The 25062-nt window shown below is 37.9% G+C and overlaps 1 protein-coding gene across 3 annotated transcripts in view; it reads right to left on the bottom strand.

The window, feature by feature from the left end:
- Window positions 1-3122: 3122 nt before the first annotated feature.
- Window positions 3123-25062, bottom strand: part of LOC139740541 (uncharacterized) — a 96655-nt gene continuing 74715 nt past the window's right edge. For 2 of the 3 annotated variants that reach the window (XM_071651131.1, XM_071651129.1), the window contains 2 exons: window positions 9296-9382; window positions 3123-3592 (listed from right to left, as the gene is read on the bottom strand). In XM_071651131.1, coding sequence (XP_071507232.1) covers window positions 3371-3592; window positions 9296-9382 — 309 coding nt within the window. In that variant the 3' untranslated portion in view covers window positions 3123-3370. Of the gene's footprint in view, window positions 3593-9295; window positions 9383-11273; window positions 11337-25062 lie in introns of all 3 variants that reach the window. The other variant, XM_071651130.1, reaches the window with a different exon arrangement.

Genomic DNA, 25062 nt, shown 5'->3' on the forward strand with positions numbered 1-25062 from the left:
AAGGGGTTGCACCATAGAGATGTATACTAATAATATACTAGAGCGCGGACTGCGTGTGGCGCGTACGCAGTGCTCGTGTGCCGAGATGAAGAGGCCGCGCGCCATCTTTGTCCGGGCAAAAACAAACATCGCGTCCGGGCAGCGCAGCAGTGGTGGACACGTAAACACGTACAACAAGCGCTCAAACACGTATTGGCTTTCAGCAAGAAGATGAGGGGGTCGGAGATGAGAGAAGGAAACAACTCAAAAATTTAAGTTGCTAGCAATCTCTTATGAGTGATAAAGAAAATGAAAATCAAACAAAATTTTACTTTATTCTCAACGAGGTAATACTTTCAAGCCGACCAACACGACCATGGTCCATGCAATACAAAGGGTTCTCTTGGTCTCTAGACAGCCGGATGCCCCTTGTGATACAGTATACTGCGTCATTTTTTTTTTTTTTTTTTGCTATTACATTTTTTCTGTATGAGGGGACTGCATTCTATAGTCCTATCTGTGTATTCGAGTGTTTCATTGTATTTCTATTTTTTTTGTGGTGGTGGTGGAAATGAAATAACAAATCATTTTTGTAATTACGTGTAGGCATATTGGTTCCATGACATATTATGTTCAAGCTCGAAAAGCTATTAAATGTTGAAGCTTACATAAACCCTAACCCAAATCATAACACCTTACCCTAAATCCTCACCCTGCCTTGAACCAAAAGCCCAATCAGACCCATGATGCTAATTCTATTTTCAGAAAGATATCAATGCCGGAGCATATGTCCTGTCACCAGGCATAATTTTATATATTATTCTGAGCTTTTCTCACACTATCACCATAGTGAAATTAACTGCTGGTATGGCAAAGGGTGGAAGAACGATTTTTTTTTTTTTTTTTTTTTTTTTGGGGGGGGGGGGGGGGCTCAAGGGCCAAATAGGGCACTTAGAAAAGAGCACTTTTTAAACTTTAAAAAGGGGAGGTTTTTTTGTTTTTATTTTGGAAATAGGGCAAATGCCCCCCCCCCCCCCCCCCCCCGTTCCGCCGACCTTGCATATAGTTATGTACTGTATTAGCTATATATATAGTAGCAATAGATCGAGAATAGCTGAGGGAGGGCGGAGTGCCCCTGACGAATTTTGCAAGACCTTTTCTTTTCTTTTTCTTTTTCTTTGATCTGTTTAACACACACTATAAATGTAATTTCAGTTACTTGTGAAAGGAAACTCCGCTCCCCTTTTCTCCTGTTTCTACATCCAGAAGCAGCACATGAACCAGGCATTTTGCAACATAGATCTATGCTACTTTAAGTAGAATTTGCGAATTTAAGAACATTTTCGATTTCCAAACTCCGATGGAGACCTTGGCATAGATGCTAGCCTACTGCCGTTGCATCCCGTCGTCGATCTCCCTGCATGCTCCGCTATAGCGCTACACGTTATCGGTACGGTCGCTCGTCGAAATTTGCCCGGACCAAAATGGCGAACGCCTCCTTCTATCGGTCACAGGGATTTTACGGAGTCCGCCCTCTAGTGTTCTTAGTATATATCTCTATGGGTTGCACTGACAAATAGACTCATTATAGTGACCTCTTATAGACATTTCATTTTTTCAAAAAGGAGTATTTTTTTTTTAAGTAAAGGTGTAAAAACATTTTCTTCACAAGACTGCATTAAAAAAAAAAGATGAGTGAATAAAGAAAGAGGGGAAGAAGAAGGCAGAGAGATGGAGAAATCAATGAGATGGGGTAGACAGTCTCGTTCCCCTGACATGGGAATTCTTCCTCTGGAAGAGGCTAACAATACCAGAGGTTGGTAGATAATTAGGGTGAGCAATGAGGTGTGTGTTGTCTGGTACTCTCTTGGGGTAGTTCAAGAGCAAATCAATACAGCACACATTAAAAATGGGGGGGGGGGGTGCTGGGGGTAGTGGTAGGAAGGACAAAGGTAGAACGGGAAAGGGGGGGGCACTCCATTTTAGAAATCTGTCCTAGGAATTTGATGTTGGAGAAGTGTTAGTCACCTGTTGCTGCATGGGCTGGATTAAAAAAAAACAACAACAACAACAACAACCCCCCCCCAAAAAAAAAAAAAAACAAAAAAAAAAAAACAAAAAAAAAAACTGGCGAATCAACACAGCATCTCAACAGAAAAGAAGATTGATACAATGATACAATGGTACACAATAGGTTTTTTGGCGGGGACATTGATTTGTTGTAGTATGTAACAAAACAGGAATGTTTTCCATGTTGTTTACACTGATCAAAGTATTATGGGGCATCACATTGTGGCTTTCAATGGAATGGTATGCGTGTATATACAACCGATATTGATGGGCTGTTGAAGAATATTGGAGGTATTATGAACGGGTGAATGTTTCCTAACAGAACACATTGATTTGGCATGTCGACGAACCTGTTTACGATGCCCAGAACTGCAAGGGGGCAATGTTGGAATCTCTGTACGATGAATAATTGATTCTGGAATGCATCTAACCCACAAAACAGCCACAGTACAACTATACAGATGTAAGACAAATAGATTGCAGTGTATCTCAAACTTGTGGATTAAGGTAATATTGATTTGCCACAGGTGTATTGTATGCAACTTACTTTGCACAGGAATAAGGGGGTAAATATTGAACTAGACATAAAAGTACAAATCCTGCTCAAACGTAAACTCACAATTTCACATATATGCTACCATCATAGCTCCAAGCTTGACCAGGTTGATCAAGGTGAATTTTGAACTGGAAGACTTACATTTTTACACATAATTACGTATTGTAACACTGTTCAATACAAATTTGTAGATGTTAGTATAGTCTTTTGTTTGTTTGGATGGATCTAAGCAAAATCATAGTTTGCATTCATGTCATTGTGAAAACAATTGTGATATTAAACAAAATTTGAATTTGAAAAAATCCTTAACTAGTATAGTCTTCTGTTTGTTTGGATGGATCTAAGCAAAATCATAGCTTGTATTCATGTCATTGTGAAACAATTGTGATATGGAACAAAATTCGGATAAAAAAAATCCTTTTAAAAAGTGTATGTACTGGTAGACAGCAAAGAGTCACAGGATATTTCTGCAATTTTCCAAACTATATCCCATGAATATGTATGAATGTGTGTCCAGTGGTGTGGGAGTGTACGTTGTATCTATATCCATGTGGAGACGTCATGGAACATTTTCCTGCTTTTCCAGCAATCTGTACTTAATCAGGTCTCCTTAATCTACAAGCACCATCTAATGACTTCAATCACATCAACACAGAAAGAAAAGTACATTTATACAAACATCCTCACTCACACACAAACACATAAACATACATACAAACAATAGTACACAAACACCAAGTAAAAGAATGCACACAGACATTAAATTCATACACATACTGTATACGTGTACATGTACATACAAGTAGCTGCATGAAACTTTGAACACACACCAACACATACAAACTCACTTGAGACATTCTTGCACCACATAAAAGCCCAACTAACCTTCTTGCCGATGAGCCCAGGTTCTTGGTCCAACAGCTCCAACAGGACCGGAATGTTGGCCTTGGCTGACTCCATCATCCACCTCTTCTCCAGGGGTTCCAGCTGTAAGATGCAGATACACAAATTAATTAGCCTCCGTTTCTCCCGCAGAGCAAACAGAGTACCACAGTGTGATGTCATAGCCTTTCATCGCCATGGAAACTGGTTCTAAACAACCTCATCCGGCACAAGTGTTTATGCATGCGCCTGGTTCTGATCCAAGCTAAAACAAAAGACGGTGACATCATCACTTGGCTAAGTACTCTTTAGAGCTGGAAGTTGTTAAAGTCATTTATGGGTACCTCAAGTGCAGCAAAATGTGACATCATCAGAACCAAGTCTGTGAACTTATGCCTTTCTGCTCCTAAATTAGGAGCGATACTACTATAAGAACATTTTCAAAATGTGTCAGCTCAAGTCGACAAAATCTTGGAAGATCTTGAACATGGAAGAGAAACATAACTGATTGGTTGACTGCCATTCTTCTTATTAACAGATGTGAGATGTTACCCAGTTTGAAGGACTTTTAGAAACTCAGGCCACATCTATACTTTTGGGGTCACAAGTCTATGTGTTATGGATTTTAAGTAACAAAAATCACACCAGTCTACACTGTGGCTGGCCTAATAGATTTCAAGTAACTTTTACCAAGCAGTCCCCTTTATAGCAGCCCCCTTCATAGAATTGTCTATGTTTGCACAAGATCCCATTTAAAAAACAATATTTCTCTTTAAGAATTGCACAAACATTCTAGTTCAATCAGTGGAATGGAAAAAGTGGCCAAGTTTCTTAATTTTGTATTCATTTGTTTAGATTTTTTGGAGCATTGTCTACAAAAAAAAAAACCAAACCTCCTAATTTCTAGGTTTTATGTACACATGACTGTGGATAAATTGAAAGCTGCTAGAAATTAATAAAAATCGCAACCTCTTTATGCCATAATGAACCTTTCTTTTCACTAAAAGCCAATAGTGCATCGCCCTCATGTGCATTGGACACAAACAGATATATGAATACTCACCTTTGTAGGACAAAGAAACAAATCTATTTCATGTTTTACAATGAGCATAAGTAAAACATCTCTTGCTACAATCTCACATTGTAAATTGCAATATCAAAGAAAATGTGCATTAATATACAAACACTGTGCAGTCACTGTACATCAATGCTGGGATTGCTAGAACCAAAAAAGAAATAAAAAGGAGATGAATGAACAAGGAGATGGGAATTGCAATGGTGCCCATATCCTCAAAAACAAAATGCTCAAAAGTAACTTTACCCATGCAGAGAGCAAAATCATGTCCACTTCTAGTCTATCATTATATTACTGTCACTGCCCACTTATGCCAAATATATACTGTAGCATGTTAAATGGTTTTTAACATTGCTCACAGAGAAATGTGAGGTATAGATTTTTAAAGTCAATATAACATGTTTTCATGGAAAATGGCAAGTAACAACCAAATCAGTATCTCTTTCAACTAAGCAAGCCCTGGTATACTGTGCATTTCAGCATGTAAATGTAATTTATTGACATTTTCAAGTAAGTCCACAAAAACATACACTCAGAAATTTTATAAGCCTAAGTTTAGAATGAGTGGAATCAGAATTCAAACACACAAAACATCAGACTACCAGTAAGATCCACATATTTTGGCATGATAGTTGTGAACATTGTGATAATTCAAGTTAAAAACCAATGAAATTTGTTTCGCAAATTATCCAACTGACTACGCAAACATGGTGGTTCCTGTGCGAAGTTTTCAGAGCTTTTCGAATCTTGCAGGCGATGGAGTACTGGTATGGTTGTCTTTTAAATTTTCACTCTTTTTTCTATGGGTAAAGTTACTCTTTAAAATGCCACTGAAAAAAAAAGATGAAAAAAGCAATGAATCCGAAAAGATAGCATGCAAAACAAACCTGCGCTCAGCAAGAGGGCGAAAATTTGCATAGAAAGCCATTAGGAAAAAAAAAAGTAAAGAAAAACTGTTGGCGAAAACACAAACATTTCTGCAGTCAAAAGAAGACATTTCAAACATTCATACTTCCAAGCGAAGCCCTGCAGTAGGAAGTGAAAGCATTAAAATAAAAGGCACATGAATTATATGCCATCAAAGAACATCACAGGTGCATGTGCTCAACGTACTATTCAGGGTGTGCGAAATATATGAATAAAAGCATATACGTAAACCTTCACTAAATATATTTGATACTTTTGACAAAAGAATAGAAATATTCATACAGATGCCTAGGCAAACAGAGAAATACTAAACAAGAAAAAAGAAGATATGTAAACATAAAATGTACATACATGTGCATGCCAGCACACACACACACACACACACACACACACACACACACAAACACACAGTCATACACATACACATCCATATGCACATACACATACATATACACACAAAAAAAAACAGTGGTGATTTACATTCATTTTTTGTAACACAGTGTGTCCATATCTACTGCTGACAGCCACATGCTACTACACACTCTACCACCTACATGTAAACACCATATGTACAGTGTAGGTACTCTGACAACCATAACATTGTGAGGTAATTGGAGTATAGATGCCATTTGATATCTTAGTGGCTCATATCACAGTGAAAATCAAGTGAAAATTGTCAAAACTGTGATAACTGAGCTGCATGATACCTTAAGTGTACATAAAAATTAATTCTTTAATAAAAAATAAATTCTTTATCATGCATACATGTATTTCATGGGTGCCCCAAAATTACACACCATTCCATAGGTCACATTTACTTTGCATATTCAGTGTGGTACCATAAGACTTTCAACATGCTAAAATTCATGCACACACACACATACACACACACATAATCATACAGAAAAAGCATAGAGAAAATGTTTGTGTTATTTTGTAGTGCTGAAGAATGTGTACCAATTCAAACCCTACATGCAGACAAGTCCACATGCTAGAATCACATTTATAAAAGCTTCCATCAAGACTACATAATATGTGACATACTTGAAGATATAGAGTCTAATTCTTGACATTTCATTACATTTTAAATGCTGTACCTTCATTGCTGCTTTAAACATACTTTAAAAAAGAGAGAGAAAATTATACAAGATATGCATGCAACTTTGATTTCTTCCAATGCACTGGATTAATTTCCTAGTAGCAGTTTCAATGTTTTTGTGCAATGAACACAATTCTGTCACGTTAGATATACAAAATTTGTGTAAAATTTAATTTACAATAACACTCAAATTATGAATGAATTGTAAAACTTCTCAGGTTTTGAATGTGAGTGATCACTTTTAAAAAAGAAATGATTACTTCATACAGAGGATTTGATTGAAAATGCAATATTGACCACATATTTCATATTGTGAGGTAAACCTTTTTTTTCCTCCTTTTGATAATGGTGTGGACTGAGAGTCCTACACTCTCTCATAATGGTTTTTTTTATCTGCATGATGTTGTTATAGCTAAACATGTTTTATACTCTTTGAGATAGTTGGAGTATGATTTTTCTCTTTCTAACGAATCATGATGACACATGCACCCTTTGAAAAACATGAATCTCATTTATCAACTCAATTGTTTTCTTGTGGAGTTGGAGTTTAAAGGGAAAACAACATATCCACAGAGAATATCACTACAGTACCGGTGTACATACATATTCCACTTAATTGTTCATCCTGTCATTGAAACACATATTCCACTTAATTGTTTTTTCCTGTCGTTGAAACACATTACAAACTTTACTCCGAAAAAAAGGTAACCTTTAAAGTACAAATCTATACAGCAGTTCTTTACCACATTTATACCAATTTAATTGTTTAACTTCCTGTTAATATGAATAAACACATATTTCATATTACGAGGGAAAGTTTTTTGATAATAGTGTGGCCACATTTCTTTACACTGACAAACTTAGTCTTTGACAAGTACAATTCTGTAACATGTTCAAGTTGACTTTTTAAAGCCGGAGTAAAATCAAAACAAACATAATTATAAAAACACCATTTAAACTACATATAAGAAAAGAAAGTTCTTAAATTTAAAGAGTCATATGTTTTCATTGAATGTAGGCAAAGTGAAAAAGGATAATGATGTCATTACAAACATAGTTAGTCATCAAACTCGGGGAAACACAATTTGTTTGAAAAGGGAGATTAATCAAAAACAGTATCTTGCTCAGAAAAAAAAAGTATTATCAAGTTTATGTGTTATCAGTATTAAGCATTATATCTAAATTTCAACATGAATGTATTCTATCACCTATGCCTCACAGAGAGCATATATTTCACATTTAATTCATTACTGGCATTTTCACTGTAATAAAACAAACAAGAGAAGAGAAATGGCTGGGTAGAGATTTGAGAAATAGATGTCAGTAAACTAAAGGGGATGTGTTTGAAATATAGATGGAAAAGCAAATAAAAAATGTTTCATGTAATTACAGAAAAACAATTCAACACTGCAAAATTAGGGATCACCTTGGCAAACATGCATGCATAGAAATTCACTGGGAAGAGTCAAAGGATAGCTTTAAAAGATACAATTCTTAATCATATTGGCAACAGCAATTAGAGTGTAACTGTTGCTACATGGAAGCAGTATCACGTACAGTAAGTGATGAACATGTCTTGTGTATGAACAAGAAAGAAAATAGATACAGATATGTATGTGGGCACCTAATCTGTGAGAGTCTTGAATTTCATTTTGATATTTACCGAGGTCATGTCTCCTTGTCAATAAAAAACAGTATCATTACACCTTTGTTTTGAAATCCATCGACAATACAGACTTTGCAGAAAACTGAGACATATGCAGACTCAACATGAGCTTGATAATTATATACTTCCAACTTAATGTGATTACAGGGGGAACATAAAGCACATATCTAAATGCAAGAGTCAATAGGCATGACTAATGATTAAAACAAGTGCTGGAGCATAATTCATCAATATCAAAGGAAAGGACAGATGAGATAAAAGATGAATATGGGTGAGAGTCACCTCATGCTCTACATTTACTCTGCATTTTCACATAAAATCACCAGGGCATGGCAAAGCAGAGGGATATCTCTTTTCAACAGAAGATTCTAGCACTAACAGAACATATGAAAACTTCTGAGAAACTGTTTTTTGGTTTGGTTTGTTGTTAATTTTTGATGATGGCAACGGCATTTGAATCGTTAGTAAGTAAAAGAAAGGCAAATGAGATTAATCAACATTTGATTCAGTAGCAAACTGCTTTTAGCGGCTGGAAGGAAACTTGAAGAATGGAAAACAAGGTGAGCACGAGGTATAATTCAAGAATGCATTGGGCATGATGGGCACTTCTGGTAAAAATTGAGGAAAGAGCAGGGCATCAAGAGAAAATTATTATTGCTTCTCAAATCAAGTACTTCTGCTTGCAAGAAGTCTGACAAAGAAAAACTAAAGAAAAGAAAAGAGAAAAAAAAGTTTGCAACACAAGGAAGAAGAAGCAAAAAACAACAACAACAACAACACACTGCTTTCAAGAGAACACATCACCAAACTGATCTAACTGAAAAGTGAAAGCTGGCCAAGTTATGCAAAACTAAGAACCTCAAAAGAAAACACAAAACAATAGAACATGAAAACACTGCCATGATGATCAGAAGGGGCAATTTGATTGGGAGCCAACAAAAAATAAATTGAGAAAATCAAAAGAGCCACAAATAAAAAAGAGGGACAACAACCACCTCAAATAACAAAATTGTAAAAAAAGTGGGTGCGCCACTCTGTTACCTGGGGTCTGCTTTCTGGGAACGAATTCCCGCTACTTGTGGATTTTATGGAACGTAAAGTGTCCGTCGAGGCTGACCCAGCCAAATCCTTTCAAATGTGAGTGGCATGCATAAACGGAGGAGAAGAAGAACTGTGAGAAAAACACTTCATACACACACATTTACCTGTGGGAATATCAACAGTGACCAAACAACAACAACAAAAATCCAAGAACGTAATAAAAAAAAAAATCAAAAGTCTACAATTCATTTGCTTCACCATGTTGCTTCCACTACTATCCATATTCTTACAAGCGTACACTCCAAAAAAGGAAAAAGGATAGGAAACCTTTTTTTTTTTTTTTATTTTTCCTCACAAAAAAAAAGAGAGAAAGATATGTTTGTTACACAAGATTGCACTGATTGTGTCATAGCCTTTCATATATTCCACTTCTCTGGCCCCCTCTCTAAAACAGAGAGCTCAATAATTATGTGTGTATATATGTACTTGTATGTATAGATGAAAGGATGTACATTGTTGTATACGGGGTATCATTCACATAAGTCTCTCTATATATACTTACATCCATAAACACAAACACACATATATTTAGAATACACATATGTGTGTGCATGTGTGTGTGCATGAATGTGCATGTATCTGTATATATGATTAATTTTGCATATTTAAAGTGGAAGTGCAGACTTTATGAATGATTGCATGCAAAAATGTCCTCTAAATTATGGATACTTTGTGAAACAGAACACAACCAAGAATGCATTGAGTACCACGGCTCAACGCAAAGATCTCTGCTGTAGAAAACCCAATGTGGTTGTACTTTATGTATTAGTGTTGTTTTTGCTGTTGTTGCTTCACTCTTGTTCTCATTGAGTGTTTCTATCATTTCTTGTCATGCCCAGGTAGGCTACTAAACAAGAACAGAATGGCAAGCCTTCATTTAGCTACTAGTAATTGACAACCTCCCCTAACATCCCTACCTCATTCCACTCATAATAACTTACAACATGCCTTTTTGTTTATTTTTTTTTCTCCCAGAATGCAATGTACCATCAATATTTACACTGTATAATTGTCCATTAAGTTCATTTTAATGTCACAGCAAAAAAAAAAGAAAAAAAGAAAGGAACAAGAAACAAGATTCAAAAGTGCAGAATGTTAGTATGTTGCTTTCAAGGTGACAGAATACATATCAAAATCACAGTGCAACATAGAAGCCTTTGTCACTTCTATGACCATTATATATGCAAACAAGGTGCATAAGCTCCACTGAAATCCTGGACTGCAATCTGTGCATTACTTAGAAAAAAAAGTAATGATAAAAGAACCCCCAAATAGGTGAACATTGCTGCTGCTTGAAGAATACAGGAGAAAAGACAACTGAAGAAGAGTTATTCAGTCTTGGAATACCATGATTTTAGAGAGTAGATTAAAAGCATTTTACATTGGTTTCAAATACTGAGACTTCAATGATTTCCACAAATCACATGTCCTCGTATTTTGCTGAAACCCTGTAGAGCAGATGTCGCAACATCCTTTAAATGAAAACCAGTTATGTGCTGCCTTATCGTATCCATGACAAATGCAAGCAAAAGCACTGCAAAATTCACTGTAGGAATGAATGACCCTTTGCTCATTTAAAAAAAAAAAAAAAATGGTATATTTCCATTCTCTCTCATGCCACATGCACAGATACCATAGAATGGGTATCTGAACTTGACCTCGTGCTGATCGAGTTGTTGGTTAGTTTCACACAGTGGTACACTGACTGCTTGCCCTATGTATGGGACTAAAGACTTCCAAGTAATTCCTCTCCTCTCATGCGCGTGTGCTTGATTGAAGGAAAAACAAAAACAAACAAACAAAAAGGGAAACACACACACACACACACACACACACACACACACAAACACACACACACATACAGTGCATACACAAACAAATAGTGGCCTCAGATGGAGATCAGTGAGCACAGGTTTACCTGCTGGGGCACATCGGGGTACAGGTCCTCCGTACTCCCACCATCTTGGGAGGACGATATATCCTAATGTGGGGCCGTTTGAAAAGTCATCAGAAACACAAGGTGAACAAAGGTGAACGTGGACAACTTGAATCAAAGGATTATCCATGCACACATGGATTTCAGACATACATGTATAGCAAACTGTTGAGGACAGAGCTCATTTAAACATTGAAACATGGGAAATTCATTTTCAAAGGAATTCCACTGATATGTATTGATCATTGTGGTCTCTGTAAATGCACACAACACATTGCACAAAGACGGCAAGGCATGCCATGTAGATATATTTCAGCTCTTGAATCATCGAATTGTGAGACAAATAAATCAGTCAAGTCTATTCAGATATTATATCAATTCTTCTCGTTTTGCAATGATTTTCCCCTAAACATTCACTATGTCTATTTTGCTTCTGTGTGATGTAACTTCTGACAGGGGAGCCCCCTATTGCCCATTGCAGTGTATCAAAGTGATGGGCTAAACACCTGTCAGAGATGTGGAAAAATACATAACAAAACTGCAGGTGAACATAACATCACATCAAACGATATTTCACAAGGCATTTCAATGCATATATATCTTATACATCCAAATGACCTTGTAAATTCCTAAAGGTTCTTGAATGAGGCTGGTAGTATACAGCCCCCTGAATTCAAAACACAAGAAGAAGCAAAAACAAACAAACAACAGACACTGAAAAAAAAAATCAAGATAATAGGAAATGCCATCCAGAGAAAAAGATGTCTGTTACTCTCCTTCATTCTACCAATCTCTAGGTGTCCCCCTCCCTCCCACCCCCCAATCCAAAAGCAGCTCCGGCTCTCCAACCATTATCCTCTCTGGCACCATCCATTCAGGGAATGCTCTTCAAGCGCTGTCCCCAAGACACGCCCCAGTGGTTTCCAAGAAAGAGGACCCGCACCAAGACAAAGCCGGGCATCACTGTCATATGAGGGTCATTAGCCCCTAATGATAAGCCGAAAATTTGTCCCACTCCTAAACTTGTAAATCAATTGCCCTACAGGGGTTTAAATCACTCCTTCAAACAGGGGAATCTTTTTAAAGTCTACTGCTTTCTTTTGGCTATATGCAAACCTTTTGTCATTGTTGTTGTTAAGGGGCTTTGCATTTTGTTTTTCCCTTCTTTGACCTGTGAAGAGATGTAATAGAATGGAATGTGTTTGGCAAGCCTAATATGATTGTGACAAGCTTTGTTCACATCAGAAATCAGTCCTCGTCAGGGGGGCAGACATGGGATTAATGGATTGAATAATCCCTCAAATGACATCTTCTGGAGCCCTCACCGTTAGACGCTGATAATGAACTACATTGTTGCTGATGACAATGGCTTTACCACCCAAGCACACCCCAAATGGTAATCCAGTGGCATTTGACTCTTGTACCAATGTGACAAGGCTGATGTGCTCACAGCAAGAACTTTCACTCATATACACACACAGAGACACAGACAAACACAAACAAACACACACACACACACACACACATACTTAGAAGATACTCTTCTCCTCTCTTCTATTCTATCTCCTTTATTCTTTACATTTTACTCTCTCCATTAATATTGTTTTCTGTATCACAAACACACACATTTTTTTTAAATCTTACTCTCTCCCTCCCCCTCTCTCTGTCACACACACGCATACACACACAAACATACACACAATACACATTCTCTCTCTCCCTTTCTATCCTTCAGTCAGACACATATACACAAGAGAAAAATATTAAAGCACTGGCAGAAAAAGAAAATCAGTGGAAAGATCAAAATATACTTTCTTTGAATCTTCATAATATCATCCTATCATGTTATGTCAACTTATGTGAAACAAGCATCATGACAATTCATGAATAGACTGTGCATCACATGATTGATAAGGTTACAAAGATGATTCCTAAATAGTGTTCATTTCTCGTAAGGATAGCAAATAATGTTTTTTGCTTCCTAAATCATTATTACCTGGGTGAATACCAATAGTCAAAAGGAAAGAAGTGCTGTACTGCATGACAACCCTGCTAGACAATGACAACACTTTCTGGCTTCCTTCATAATTTGTCAACTCAAACTCTTGACAGATGCAACATACAAGATTCAGAGGATGCAAAATATTACCCTTTCCTTTTCAACATTTAAGCCTCCGCTATTTTTTTTTCTCTCATTCTTCTTACTGTTTACCTAACTTCCATTCACAGCAGAAGAGTGAATCCTGCTTTGTCTTCTTAAAAACAATTGCCTTTCAATCAACTTGATTGTTATAATCATAACAGTATGAATTGGGAGTATGAATTTCAACCTTGAAAATTTCCAGAAAATGCTCAGATTGACAAGTTTTTACAAGCCTCATGAGCAGCAATATTACTCTATATTTTTTTCCTCAGCATATTTACGGATGAACAATCCTGTATTTTTTAGGCAAATGTGTCAGAATCTATGATAATGAATAATCTTATATGAGGAGTTAAGCAGCTAAGTAGAATTTGCACACAATATCAGAAAAATGTGAACGTGCTTTACCCAGAGCTTGTAAAAGCAAGGCCATGACACATGTTTTCCACTAATTTCTCCCATTTTCATTCAAGGCAGTGATAAATGAAGAGAAAAATTCTACAAGTAATCTAAAGGTAATCACTGTAGAATTTGCAGCAGATGCAAAGTAAGTCAGACTTTGTTGACATGGGGGTGGGGGGTGGGGAGAAAGTTACAAGTGGATGCTGAAAAGAAGCAGTGGGGTGACACATTGGCGTCAGAGGGGCGCGGCAGGGGGGTACAGTGGCCACCCCCAACTTTGGTCCTGATTGACAGGTGTGGCAGAGTGGCTCTGGCATGTACAACAGTGTACAAGTTGTACCTTGCTCCTGAACAGACAGAGCAAGAGAAAATTTCACTGCACAAAATTCACTCACTGCTCAAAATTTTGCTCTCATCTCAAAATTTTCTTAAGATGCATCAAAGCCATTTCTTCTAGGCAATTCATGGTGGTGCATCACATTGAATCTCAAGCTTGCATTTGGTATAAAAATAACTGCAAATACACACACACACACACATATGCATAATTGTGTGAATGTGTGTGTGTGTGTGTGTGTGTGTGTGTGTGTGTGTTAATATAGACTTCCAACTAAATGTACACCAATAGAGGAAAGTTTCACTAGTTTTTATGATACAGGAGTATTGTTCTCAAACTCTTCTTTTTTTGCACAAAAACCAAATGATTTCATTGCCTCATATACTTTGCATGACAAATGTTTGTTTGGAAATCACTATTTCATGAAAATGCATATGACTTTTTGATTTGCATAGCTCTTTACATTATGTCCCATTTAAATGACTCTTCTGCCAGTCTGTCCGCCTGATTTTTCTCTACACATTACATCAATTTGTAATAAATGAAGAGTGGCAATGATGTTGGAAAACGGTCCCTAAATCATACTGAAAGAGCCCATCCTCTGAAAAAAACAACAACAACAAACACATGTCCATACCAAACTAATTTCGAGGACTTGCCGAGTTTTCTAATTCTCATAAATTTCCACCTAGCTCATCTGACTAATAGCAACACACTCTAAGGAGCTGAAGACTGTATGACATATGATGGAGTGGGCGAAGAGACCACAGTGGAAGAAAAGGGGGAAAAAGAGAAGAAAAAAAAAAGCAAGATTGTGTAATCTCGGAGTGCTATAATTATATGAGATTAAGGGCTTGAGCATGTTTTTCGGAACTGAATATCCTCCATTGGCGCAATAATGCCATTCATCCCGAGCCAAGTGGCCCGGAGGAGGGGGGGATTTTCATTGAAGGAGTGCTTTTTAGCTTGGCGACAGCCTTTGTAACCCCGTCTGTAATCAACGTCCAAAGAAGTTGGTCTTGGGGGGCTGGGGTGGCTCCACCGGTCAACAGAACTACTGACCGTTCTCGGAACATGTGAATGAGAACAAGTGCAGCCAAAAGAGGTTTGATTACAAAGCTCTGAATTAATTCTTTTTTTTTATGAGGAATATTCATAGAAACCACCTAACAGCTAGTAGTAGTGACATCACAAAATTGAAAATCATTGATATAGATCTACAAGCAATCCCATTAGAGGTGTGTTGTTGTTGTTGTTGTTGTTGTTTTCTTTTTTGTGTGCACCTGGGTAGAACTACTTCTTTTGCAGGAAACAATTTTGGGATGATAACTGCCATTTTCAGGCTAAATTTACATAACAACTTCCGTAATGACCAGTCAAAAGTACTCTTTTCATCCCTCTTCAATCAGTGAGCATAACTTCCTTTAAACATTTTTGCTTGAATGTGAATATCCAAATATTGACTTCTATTGAATGCATATACAGCTACGCGAGGCTTATATACAAATAATACGATACTCTGGAATATACTTAGTACCTCTCATATTCTATATAGTAAAGTGTGGCTTTATGAGTGTAAAACATTTGAGGAGATATGATGCACTGACAATAATCTTGGTGGAGAACAGGGCCCTGTTTCATAAAGCTGTTTGTAAAGTTACGAACAACTTACGAGCGACTGGTGATCAGTTCTGAAGTGCTATACTTATCAGAATTTCAATAATTCAGCACAAGAACTGATCACCAGTCGCTCGTAAGTCGTTCGTAACTTTACGAACAGCTTTATGAAACACCCCCCTGGTCAGAGAATGTTTATTTCCTTCTTCCTTTTTTTTCATATTTTGGTCTAACTCCCTAGCAAAAGTCTCTCATTTCAAGACTAAAATCCAAAACTTGTTTAGATAGCACATAAAGTACATAGGTGAGGAAAATGGAAATGCCGGAAGGAAAATGTTGTAAGGATTCAATAAATTTTTGTCCTTTCGATCTGTCCCTTCATACAATGTTGACGTTGTGTGAGGAAAAGAGAAATGGCATACTATATGATATCCTATCATATTGATATGTTAACAGACAGACCTCTAGGTATTCTAACTTAAAACTGTTAAATAGAGTATCGCAAAATGACTTTTCATGTGTTCGGTTATCTGTTTGTGATCAAACACCTGTCATCAAATACCTGATGATAAACACCTTATACAACAAACACTCTTAACATTATTCTGTCTTCCTGAAGAATACAGATACATTAACCTCAGTAATGCTATCATTATCCATTACTATAATCAAGTGATGCAGTGCTTGCTACATCTAACTATTTTCTCTGCATTAATTTGATAAAAGAGAATAACTCATCTTCACTGGAGGAAATGGGTTCCCATCTTGTCTCTGATTCATTCATTCATTCATTCATTCATTCATTCATGCACTCACGGATTCATTCATTCATTCACTGATTCATTCATCTACCCATTCTTTCTTTCCTTTCTTTATTCATTCATTCATTCATTCATTCATTCATTCATTCATTCATTCATTCATTCATTCATTCATTCATTCATTCATTCATTCATTCATTCATTCATTCATTCATTCATTCATTCATTCATTCCAACATACATTCATACATTCATACATTCATTCATTCAACTTCCCATTACTCTTTTAAAAGTTGGAGGGGGTTGGTGTAATGGCGGAGCAGCAAGATGATTTGAAGGGGCTAATAAAGGAGAATGCAATGGAGGCCAAAGATAGGGGAAGAAAACCGCCAGGGTAGAAAAAAAAATGATGACAAAGATAAAACGCACATCACGGGACATTGATCCATAACAATACCAGAGTGATATACGATGTGCTGCAAAGCAGTAATTTTGACACAAGAGGAGGGGTAAATGGCAGTCACGTTTGCCACCTTTCTTCTTTCTTCTTCTTCTTTTTTTTTTTTCAACATAACTGTTGTTATGGAGAGATTAATGGATGCTGAACAATACTGTCAAGAAGTCCACATCACAAGAGTGATGTGTTGTTATCTGTTTAAGTCTTGTGCATTACATATTGATCCTTCAAGTAATACATGTATATATGCTATATTTCTTGCAATTGTTTGATTTTATTTTGTCCAATAAACAATGAAAGAAAAGTGATGTGATGAATAGCAAATGACAGAACCTCTGTGCCATCACTGGCATTTAGAAGACACAAAATTGCACTGCGCCCAAGAAATCGTGAAGAGCTCTCTTTTGATGGAAAAGAGCATGACCAGTTCCATTCTAAGCACCATAATTATCCTCTGGAAATTCTAACGAGGGTAAAAGTACATGTTCCCCCCCCCCCCTCTGCATTCTTTGCCCCTGAAACCAATAGTACATTCTGAAAATATGGATGCCTAGAACGAAGTAGCAAGAAGGCGATTTGTTAAAACTCGCCTAGATGCCTTAAGGATGAGAGATGGTGTGGAGACGGCTCCTGAAGCTCAATTTGGCAATCTGTTTGGTTTCAAATACAGAAGATAAAAAGACAACCTGTAAAATGTCATCAAGGGATTTTTGTCTCAAAAAAGAGGTCTGGCCACGTTTTAATGTGTGTTTGTCTGTGTATTTGAGTCCAAGATACAACATGCACTATCCATACACTGATCTACTACGCAGTCTCAAAGAATGCATCAGGTTCCAGGGGCCTGACCTGGAAGTTTGAACGTCTCCAGATCATCTTTTATCATTCGCATTCAGTCGGGATCAGCATACTGTTGTTGCTTTTGCACGAACACGTCACTCTAATGGCCAGCAAATGCATCTCCCTTCCTCTTCATTTACTTGTCAGCATTAGCACCATGTCCATCAGCAGGAAGATTTATGAGTGCTTGTGGGATAACCATTTCTTTCAAGTATTCAGGTAAAATCTTTTCTAATTGTGCCCCCACCCCATAATGACGACCAGAATACACTAGGAAAAAAAAAGAAAACAAGACAAAACAACAAGAATGAAAACAGCTCTTACCCTTTTTTGGAAGCTTGTTTTTGCTGTTGTCTTTTTCTCTCTTTTTTTTTTGAGATACTGGTTGATTTTTTTTTTCAGACCATTGTGCCTGGATCTACATTAGTCTTGATTCAAGACAATTCCCCATGTAACTTTGTCCATCCATGGTACATCTTACGGGATCAACACATGCTAGGAACTAGGCCAGACCAGTGTATCGATCTAACTTGGGTGATGTTTGTACAGTCATACCTGTCTACAGCGGCCACCCAAGGGAAACGAAAAGAGTGGCTGTTATAGACAGTTGGCTGCTATAGACAGGTTATCCAACTTTGTGTGCATTGCCTACATGTACATGTATCATTGTTGAATACATCTGTAAGTACTTACATGTACAGGAATGTGTATACATATGCACACGTGTGTTTCACACATTGAGAAATGCCTGTGTTTATGAAATTGTTGCACAGTATAGCATGTGTACAGTTAACACTAGTGCACCATTGTGACGGAATGAGTGATGAATGCAACGTTGGCGATCACTGAACGTTGCCCATGAATGACTGGCACGGCTACAAAGCAGAAAAACACGCTGAATTATCGGCTCGGCTACGGCTGTGGCCGCTATAGACAGGTTAAAATCTACCGTGGGAAACAAAATTTGTGGCCGCTGACCACGTTAGACAGGTGGCCACTATACACAGGGTCTTTAACAGGGCTTTTCTCTCGGGGGAGGGGGGGATTTCTCAGTGGCCACTATAGACAGGTGGCTGCTATAGACAGGTGGCCGCTAAGGCAGGTTTGACTGTATATAGAAGGAAAAAAAATTCTCTGAGTCTTGAAGCAAGGCTATCTTGCTTGAGCTTCACCCATCTTCATCTTGTCACCATCCAGGTTTGTTGTTGTTGTTGTTTCTTTTTCCTTTTGGTATCTCCTTCAGCTGTCTTTTAGTAAAAAACCTCTCGGAGTGCATGTCTGACGATAATCACCTCTGGCCCTTGAATCTGAAAGACGTATCAGAGCCCTGATTTCTTTCTTTCTTCTTCTTCTTTTTTTTCTCTCACTCTCTCCCTCCCATTCTTTTCTTTTCATTACTCAAAACACTAATGATGATCACCAAGTAATTTGGATTAAGTGGCTGAAAACTTAATACCAGCAGTCTGCGGGGCACTCAAGGCGCAAATCAGATCGGAGCAAGAATGTCGCAACAAGCCACTAGAAGGGAATCCAAACAACATTGTGAAGTTGAAGCTATAATGATCCTTTCCCACTTTCATCCTTTCATCCCTCTCCACTCCCCCCCCCCCCCCCAAAAAAAAAAAAAGAAAGAAATGATAATGATAAAGAAAACAAACTGAAATGAGCATAAACAAAGACAAGCTCGGTACCTTATCATCAGAATTGTTATCCTACATCCATTAGCGGGAAATTTTCTGTTTGTCGCTACAAAACATTGTCAATCAGGAAACTAGTACTGACTGAAGAAGAAGAGAGTTGTATTCACTTGGGGGGGGGGGGGGAAGCACACTTCAGTTGCAGTTACTTCTTTTTTCATCAGCTGCAGTTACTTTTTTCCTTTATAACCTAAAGCACTTGCTTTTAAATCCATGCAAAAGTTTAGGAATCTACTCGAGTTATTGGCACAATCCAGGCATTCCCAGACAGTCCTACCTCTAAACACCATCTAAACACCATCAAATGATACAAATTAATGATTTCTGTTTTCCCATTTTCCTCTACTCCCTCCTTTCTTTCTTCCTCCCCATCTCATTCTATTTCATTTCCTCTTCTTTTGCTTCTTTTTTTCTTCTTCATCTCAGGTACTCAAAAAGCAAGCTCAGAAACCATGATTTCGTCCACCTGCACCATCCTCAAATACACTATGGTTAGCGCATGGTACCTGAAAACCAAATATATTGAACAACCACAAATGGTAACTTGTAAACATGTCAGCACACCCTTGGCCTAAATACATGTGGTCATACATGTGATCTGTTGTGTTTAGAACGAAGTAAAATGCCCTGTCACACAGACAGCTGAAAATAGTGACATGACAAAATTGCAGGAAAAGTTGATAGGCAGCTGTACAAAGAGTCACTGGAGACAATGCCAGGACAATTACATTGTGAGTTTCCTAACTTTGCGTAAGTTTGCTCTGACGATTTGCTCTGCAAGTTTTCCTCACAGAAAACTTACGATTGTCATCACCTCGCCTCCAATCAGTGTTAAGCTTACTCCGCACTGCCCAGCAGAGAACATTAAGCTGTCCAGCCGGCGGGCTTTCATTAACATCACAGCCATGGTGGCATTTATGCAGCAGAATGCCAGGCCAATCAAACATGTGCCTTACGACGACTAAAACTCTTTTTCCTTTCTCCAACTGTTGTAATATTTCAGTGTTTTTTGTAGCAGCGGTGTGAATGGAAAGGTTAGACATTGCAAATTTCAATGTTGCGATATCTATCATGAGAATAGGCTTTACGGGTGTCAATTCAAAGCTACAAGGGGAATTCCGAGCCAGTTACAAGTTAGTCTGAGAAGAAAGAGTAAAATGTTTCCAGCACAACATTGCAAATTCAATCAAAATAAGATTAGTTAGGAAGTTAGGAAGTAATGAAATTTTACAGATTTGTTAATTAGGCAAAACAGTTCTTGAACCGTTGATATAAATTGTTGATATGCAAATGAGCAAGCTTATGATGCGATCACCTCATAATTTTCCATTTATCATGCACAAAAAAAAAAAATGGAGATTCAATTTTTCTGCCATATTCAATGTCACATTGGTGTAGAAGAACACATCACACAATGTAAGTAAGCAAGTAAACTCTGTCGATGGAAGCAATTACAATGTACTTTCAATACCAACACACTTGAAGCAGTTTCACTGTGAATATAAATTGTTTTTGGTGACAAAAAGAGAAGCAGCACAGAGGAGAGTATAGACAGTCATGGAAAGAAACTGGTCTTTCTTTTTCAACATGAATGGTAGCTATCTAGTTTTGTTTCAATTTCAAATGAGATAGTCCATATGCTCAAAAACACAAGGAAAACCATGTTATCATCAAGCTTGAAGAAATTGCAGCTGGTGTCTGACAAATGTTTGTTGTTGTTGTTGGTTTTTTTTTACAAGGAGAAATGCACCTTGCCTTAGAGCAGCTTAGCACACACTGTATATAGCAGACTTGAAGGCTGGGCATTATACATTGTGCCGGGATTTGTTCAGATGTAATGCTATCAGCTTGTGAGGATTAAGGGGAAAAAAATCAAAGGCAGCATCTTTATTTTACAAATCCCTTCAAACAAGAAAAAGGAAGTGAATACATCTGCAATCAGAAACTTTCTTTCAAACAAAAAGAAATACTTGTAAGTTTGAAGAGGACCATATCTTCCGATTTGCTCCTAAAGAAATTCACCTGTGTTGCTTCCTATATTCCCTTCAAATTTTGGGGGTGTTTGTGGCATATTCTTGTTTTGTTTTGTTTATTTTGTTTAGTTTAGTTTAGTTTTTTGTTTTGTTTTGTTTTGTTTTTTGCTTTGTTTTGTTTTGTTTGTTTTGCTTCTTTTTTTTTTGCAGATGAAGAAAAGTTTCCCCCTCTTCTGTTGTTTTTTTTTCATGCTTCAGTTTATTTTCAACATCAAATCATCAAACTGAAGCATGCCATGCCAATAACCTAATTCTGTATATAAGCAAGAATTACGCAGATATTTTCCTGCTGTGATGATCATTAGTTTTCTCTGGGTGATCACATCTCTCCCCCCCCCCCCCCCCCCCCCCATCAAACTCTTGCATTTCCAAGATGCTTTGCAAGTACATGGGGGCTACTAACTCATTTTAAAACTAATATGATAGAAACTGCCAGTAACTTCTTATTCATCTTTGTGATTACAACAACTAACATTCCATTAATATGTTCTTATCATCTTTCACCTTCAAAACCTTCACACATTTGTATTTTCAACTCACTTTCAGTTTCTCTTGCATATGCACACACACACACATACACACACACATACATTGTACATGTGTATATATGCTACACTGTATATATTAATAGAGATAGATAGATAAATAAATAGATACTGTAGATAGACAATTAGATAGAGAGTGAGGGGAGAGAAAGAGATAAATACATAGCTGAACAGATAGACTGATAGATAGACAAATGTACACACATACATACTATACATGTAGATATTGAATATCGATATCAGCATATGTGCTGCTCTTTCTCCTGCCTACAAATTTATAGAGTAAGATCTAAAAGTGTTGTAGTGACTGCTCCTAAAAATGTCTACATGTGGACTTTAAAATCATTTTTTTTTCTGTAATTCAGCTCCATTGAGGAACAAGCAATCCGCTTCCGATATGTTTTAATAGGAGGAAGAATTAAGCCCTGAAGGACCTTGTGATTCAAAGCCATCCCTTTGTGAAGTGCGGTCATATAATCTTCTCTTTCAGGTTTGATAATGTTGTCCGGAACGATTTCCGGCAATCATGAGATCGGCAGCATTCATCGGAGGCATCCCTCTCTTGAGATTTAGCCCCCGCTTTCAGGGGGAGAAAGCTACAAGAGCCCTTGGAGGTGGGATGATGGCGGGACCCCTACGACGATTAGCACACGTCGTCGGGATGATACAAACTCTTACTGGGCATTCTTCGGAGGCGACAACAACGCACCCGTTTCGTTTCGAGAGAAACGTTGGGGCGAGAAGTTGCACCCCGAGACTTTGACCACTTTGGGGTTTCTCTCTCCCTCATTCTCTCTCTCAATGACCCCATTACTCCCACTTGTTTGGAATCTATTTTCTCTGCAACAATTCACTTTTCTCACCGATTCGCTATTTCTCGTATTTTGGCGGAACCCCTACAAAAAAAAAAAAAAGAGAAAAGGAAAAAAAAGGGAGGATCAGACTTTGTGGCAAGATTAAGCCCCCTAATCCCTGCCCCCTCCTCCTTCTCCACCATTAATCTGTCTGTTTGGGTACAACAGAGCACAGTTAAATCGGGGCAAAACAATGGAGTTTAGAGGGATAAATCATGCTTACTCCAGTGATGAGAGACCTGTAGACATCCTTAACAGGATTTCAAAAACCCAAAGAGCTCAAAACTTCTGGCTAAGATTGATAGCCAGTTCTATCTGTCTCCTCTCTCTCTTCCTCTCCATATTTCTCTCACCTTTTCTTCCTCCGCTCTTTCTTCGATCATAGGCCCATTCACATGGCCACCAATAATCGTGATTACTCGGGTGGCGATTTGAATCGTGACGCAAACACTTTTTTCACAAGTGAGATTCAAATCATGATCCACGCACCACTAAAAGTGTGACATTTCTGAAATAGTCATGATTTGTCTGAATAGTCGCGATCATTTGCAGTGCAAAGTGTATAGGAACCCCCTCCAAATCGTACTGGTTTCTACATCCCATTATGCAAGGTGCGGCGCAGGACAGGTGGGCCAAAGTCAGGTCAAACTCCAAGACTCACTCATGAGCAGATTGGCCTCGCTCGCACTCATGCGATTTAGATCGTGATTTTTCCTGCCTGTGTACGTAATAAGCAAGCACGATTTGAATCGCGATTTGACTCACGTTTTTTCAATGTGTGTGAATGAACCCATCATCTCTAAATGTTCCTTCTACATCTCCTGTCCTATCTACCTTACTACAATGTAGCTGGCTAGCCAGCTATCTACCCACATATGCAACAGTCTATTTCCTATCATCATCCACCCTTCTGCTTGGGTTTTCTACATCAAAGGTTGTAGTGCAAAAGAGTATCAACTCTAATCAAACTCCAACAGTATCAATGCCCATTCTGCTTCCAAACTCATAGCACTTGCTGTTATATCCTTCCACGCACTGAATAATTCTCTTTCCCATTCTTCTTCATCTTTTCTCTCTCTCTCTTCCAAAGCAGAGAAACTTTCATCGCTCACACATACACATACACATACACACACACACACACACACACACACACACACACACACACTCACTCACAGACATACACACACAAACACAAAGCAACTTGTATTCCACAAACCAGCCAACCCCAATCTCACCAAACTTTCAGCAAACTTTCACATCATCAGTTGAGGATAGCCGATGACACAGATTCCATTCAATCCAGAGTTACAGAAATGGGATAGTTTTGATTTATACCAATATGCATGAACATAACCACTGATTTTGGGCTTGATCGTATCGATTCACAAGTATTTATGAAATGTAACCTTGCCACCATCAATATTCCCACTGCCATCCCTCTGTTTCAAGATAATACAATCGCAGCATGCATTCAATCCTAATAACAGCCACAGAAAAGAAATGATTCTCTATTTCCAACTCAAGTGTCATCACATGGGAATTTTACCCCTTGAAGCTGCTTGTATTTTGTTCAATGTAAACACGAAGATTAACAAATTGTTTAATTTAGACGAACCATGGGGCAAAAGCAAAAAATAAAGTTGTGATCACGTGAATGCCTGCAGTACATCTCCGGCGGTGGCAGCCTGTAAAAAAATTCAAAGCGGTGCAAGTCACTCAGAAAAAGTTTGCCACCACATCCGTGTGGCTCTTGCTTTACCACATACAGTAGATGATGCGTCATGCACTGCACTTCTGATGTAATCATTGCTGCTAAAGTAAGGATATGGTACTACTATCCTTACTCCCTTCTATGCCCGGGACTTTGGACAGTGTGTACAATGCTATGGGGTGTTCTGTGCCAATCGACACTCAAAGCACATAAGAGGTTGATAGTCCACTACAATTTACATCAAGATTCAGAATGAGAACTTTGTGCAAATGATATCACACAATCCACACAAAGTTGAAAGTTTGAGGTTACTGATTGTAATAATGCCATTTTTTTTTTAGCACTTACATGTGTATGAAATATTTCTGACTGAG

The sequence above is a fragment of the Diadema antillarum genome, unplaced genomic scaffold (assembly GCF_040938485.1).
Source record: "Diadema antillarum isolate AM-2024a unplaced genomic scaffold, OU_Dant_1.0 seq00000860_RagTag, whole genome shotgun sequence".
Classification (NCBI taxonomy): Eukaryota; Metazoa; Echinodermata; class Echinoidea; order Diadematoida; family Diadematidae; genus Diadema; species Diadema antillarum.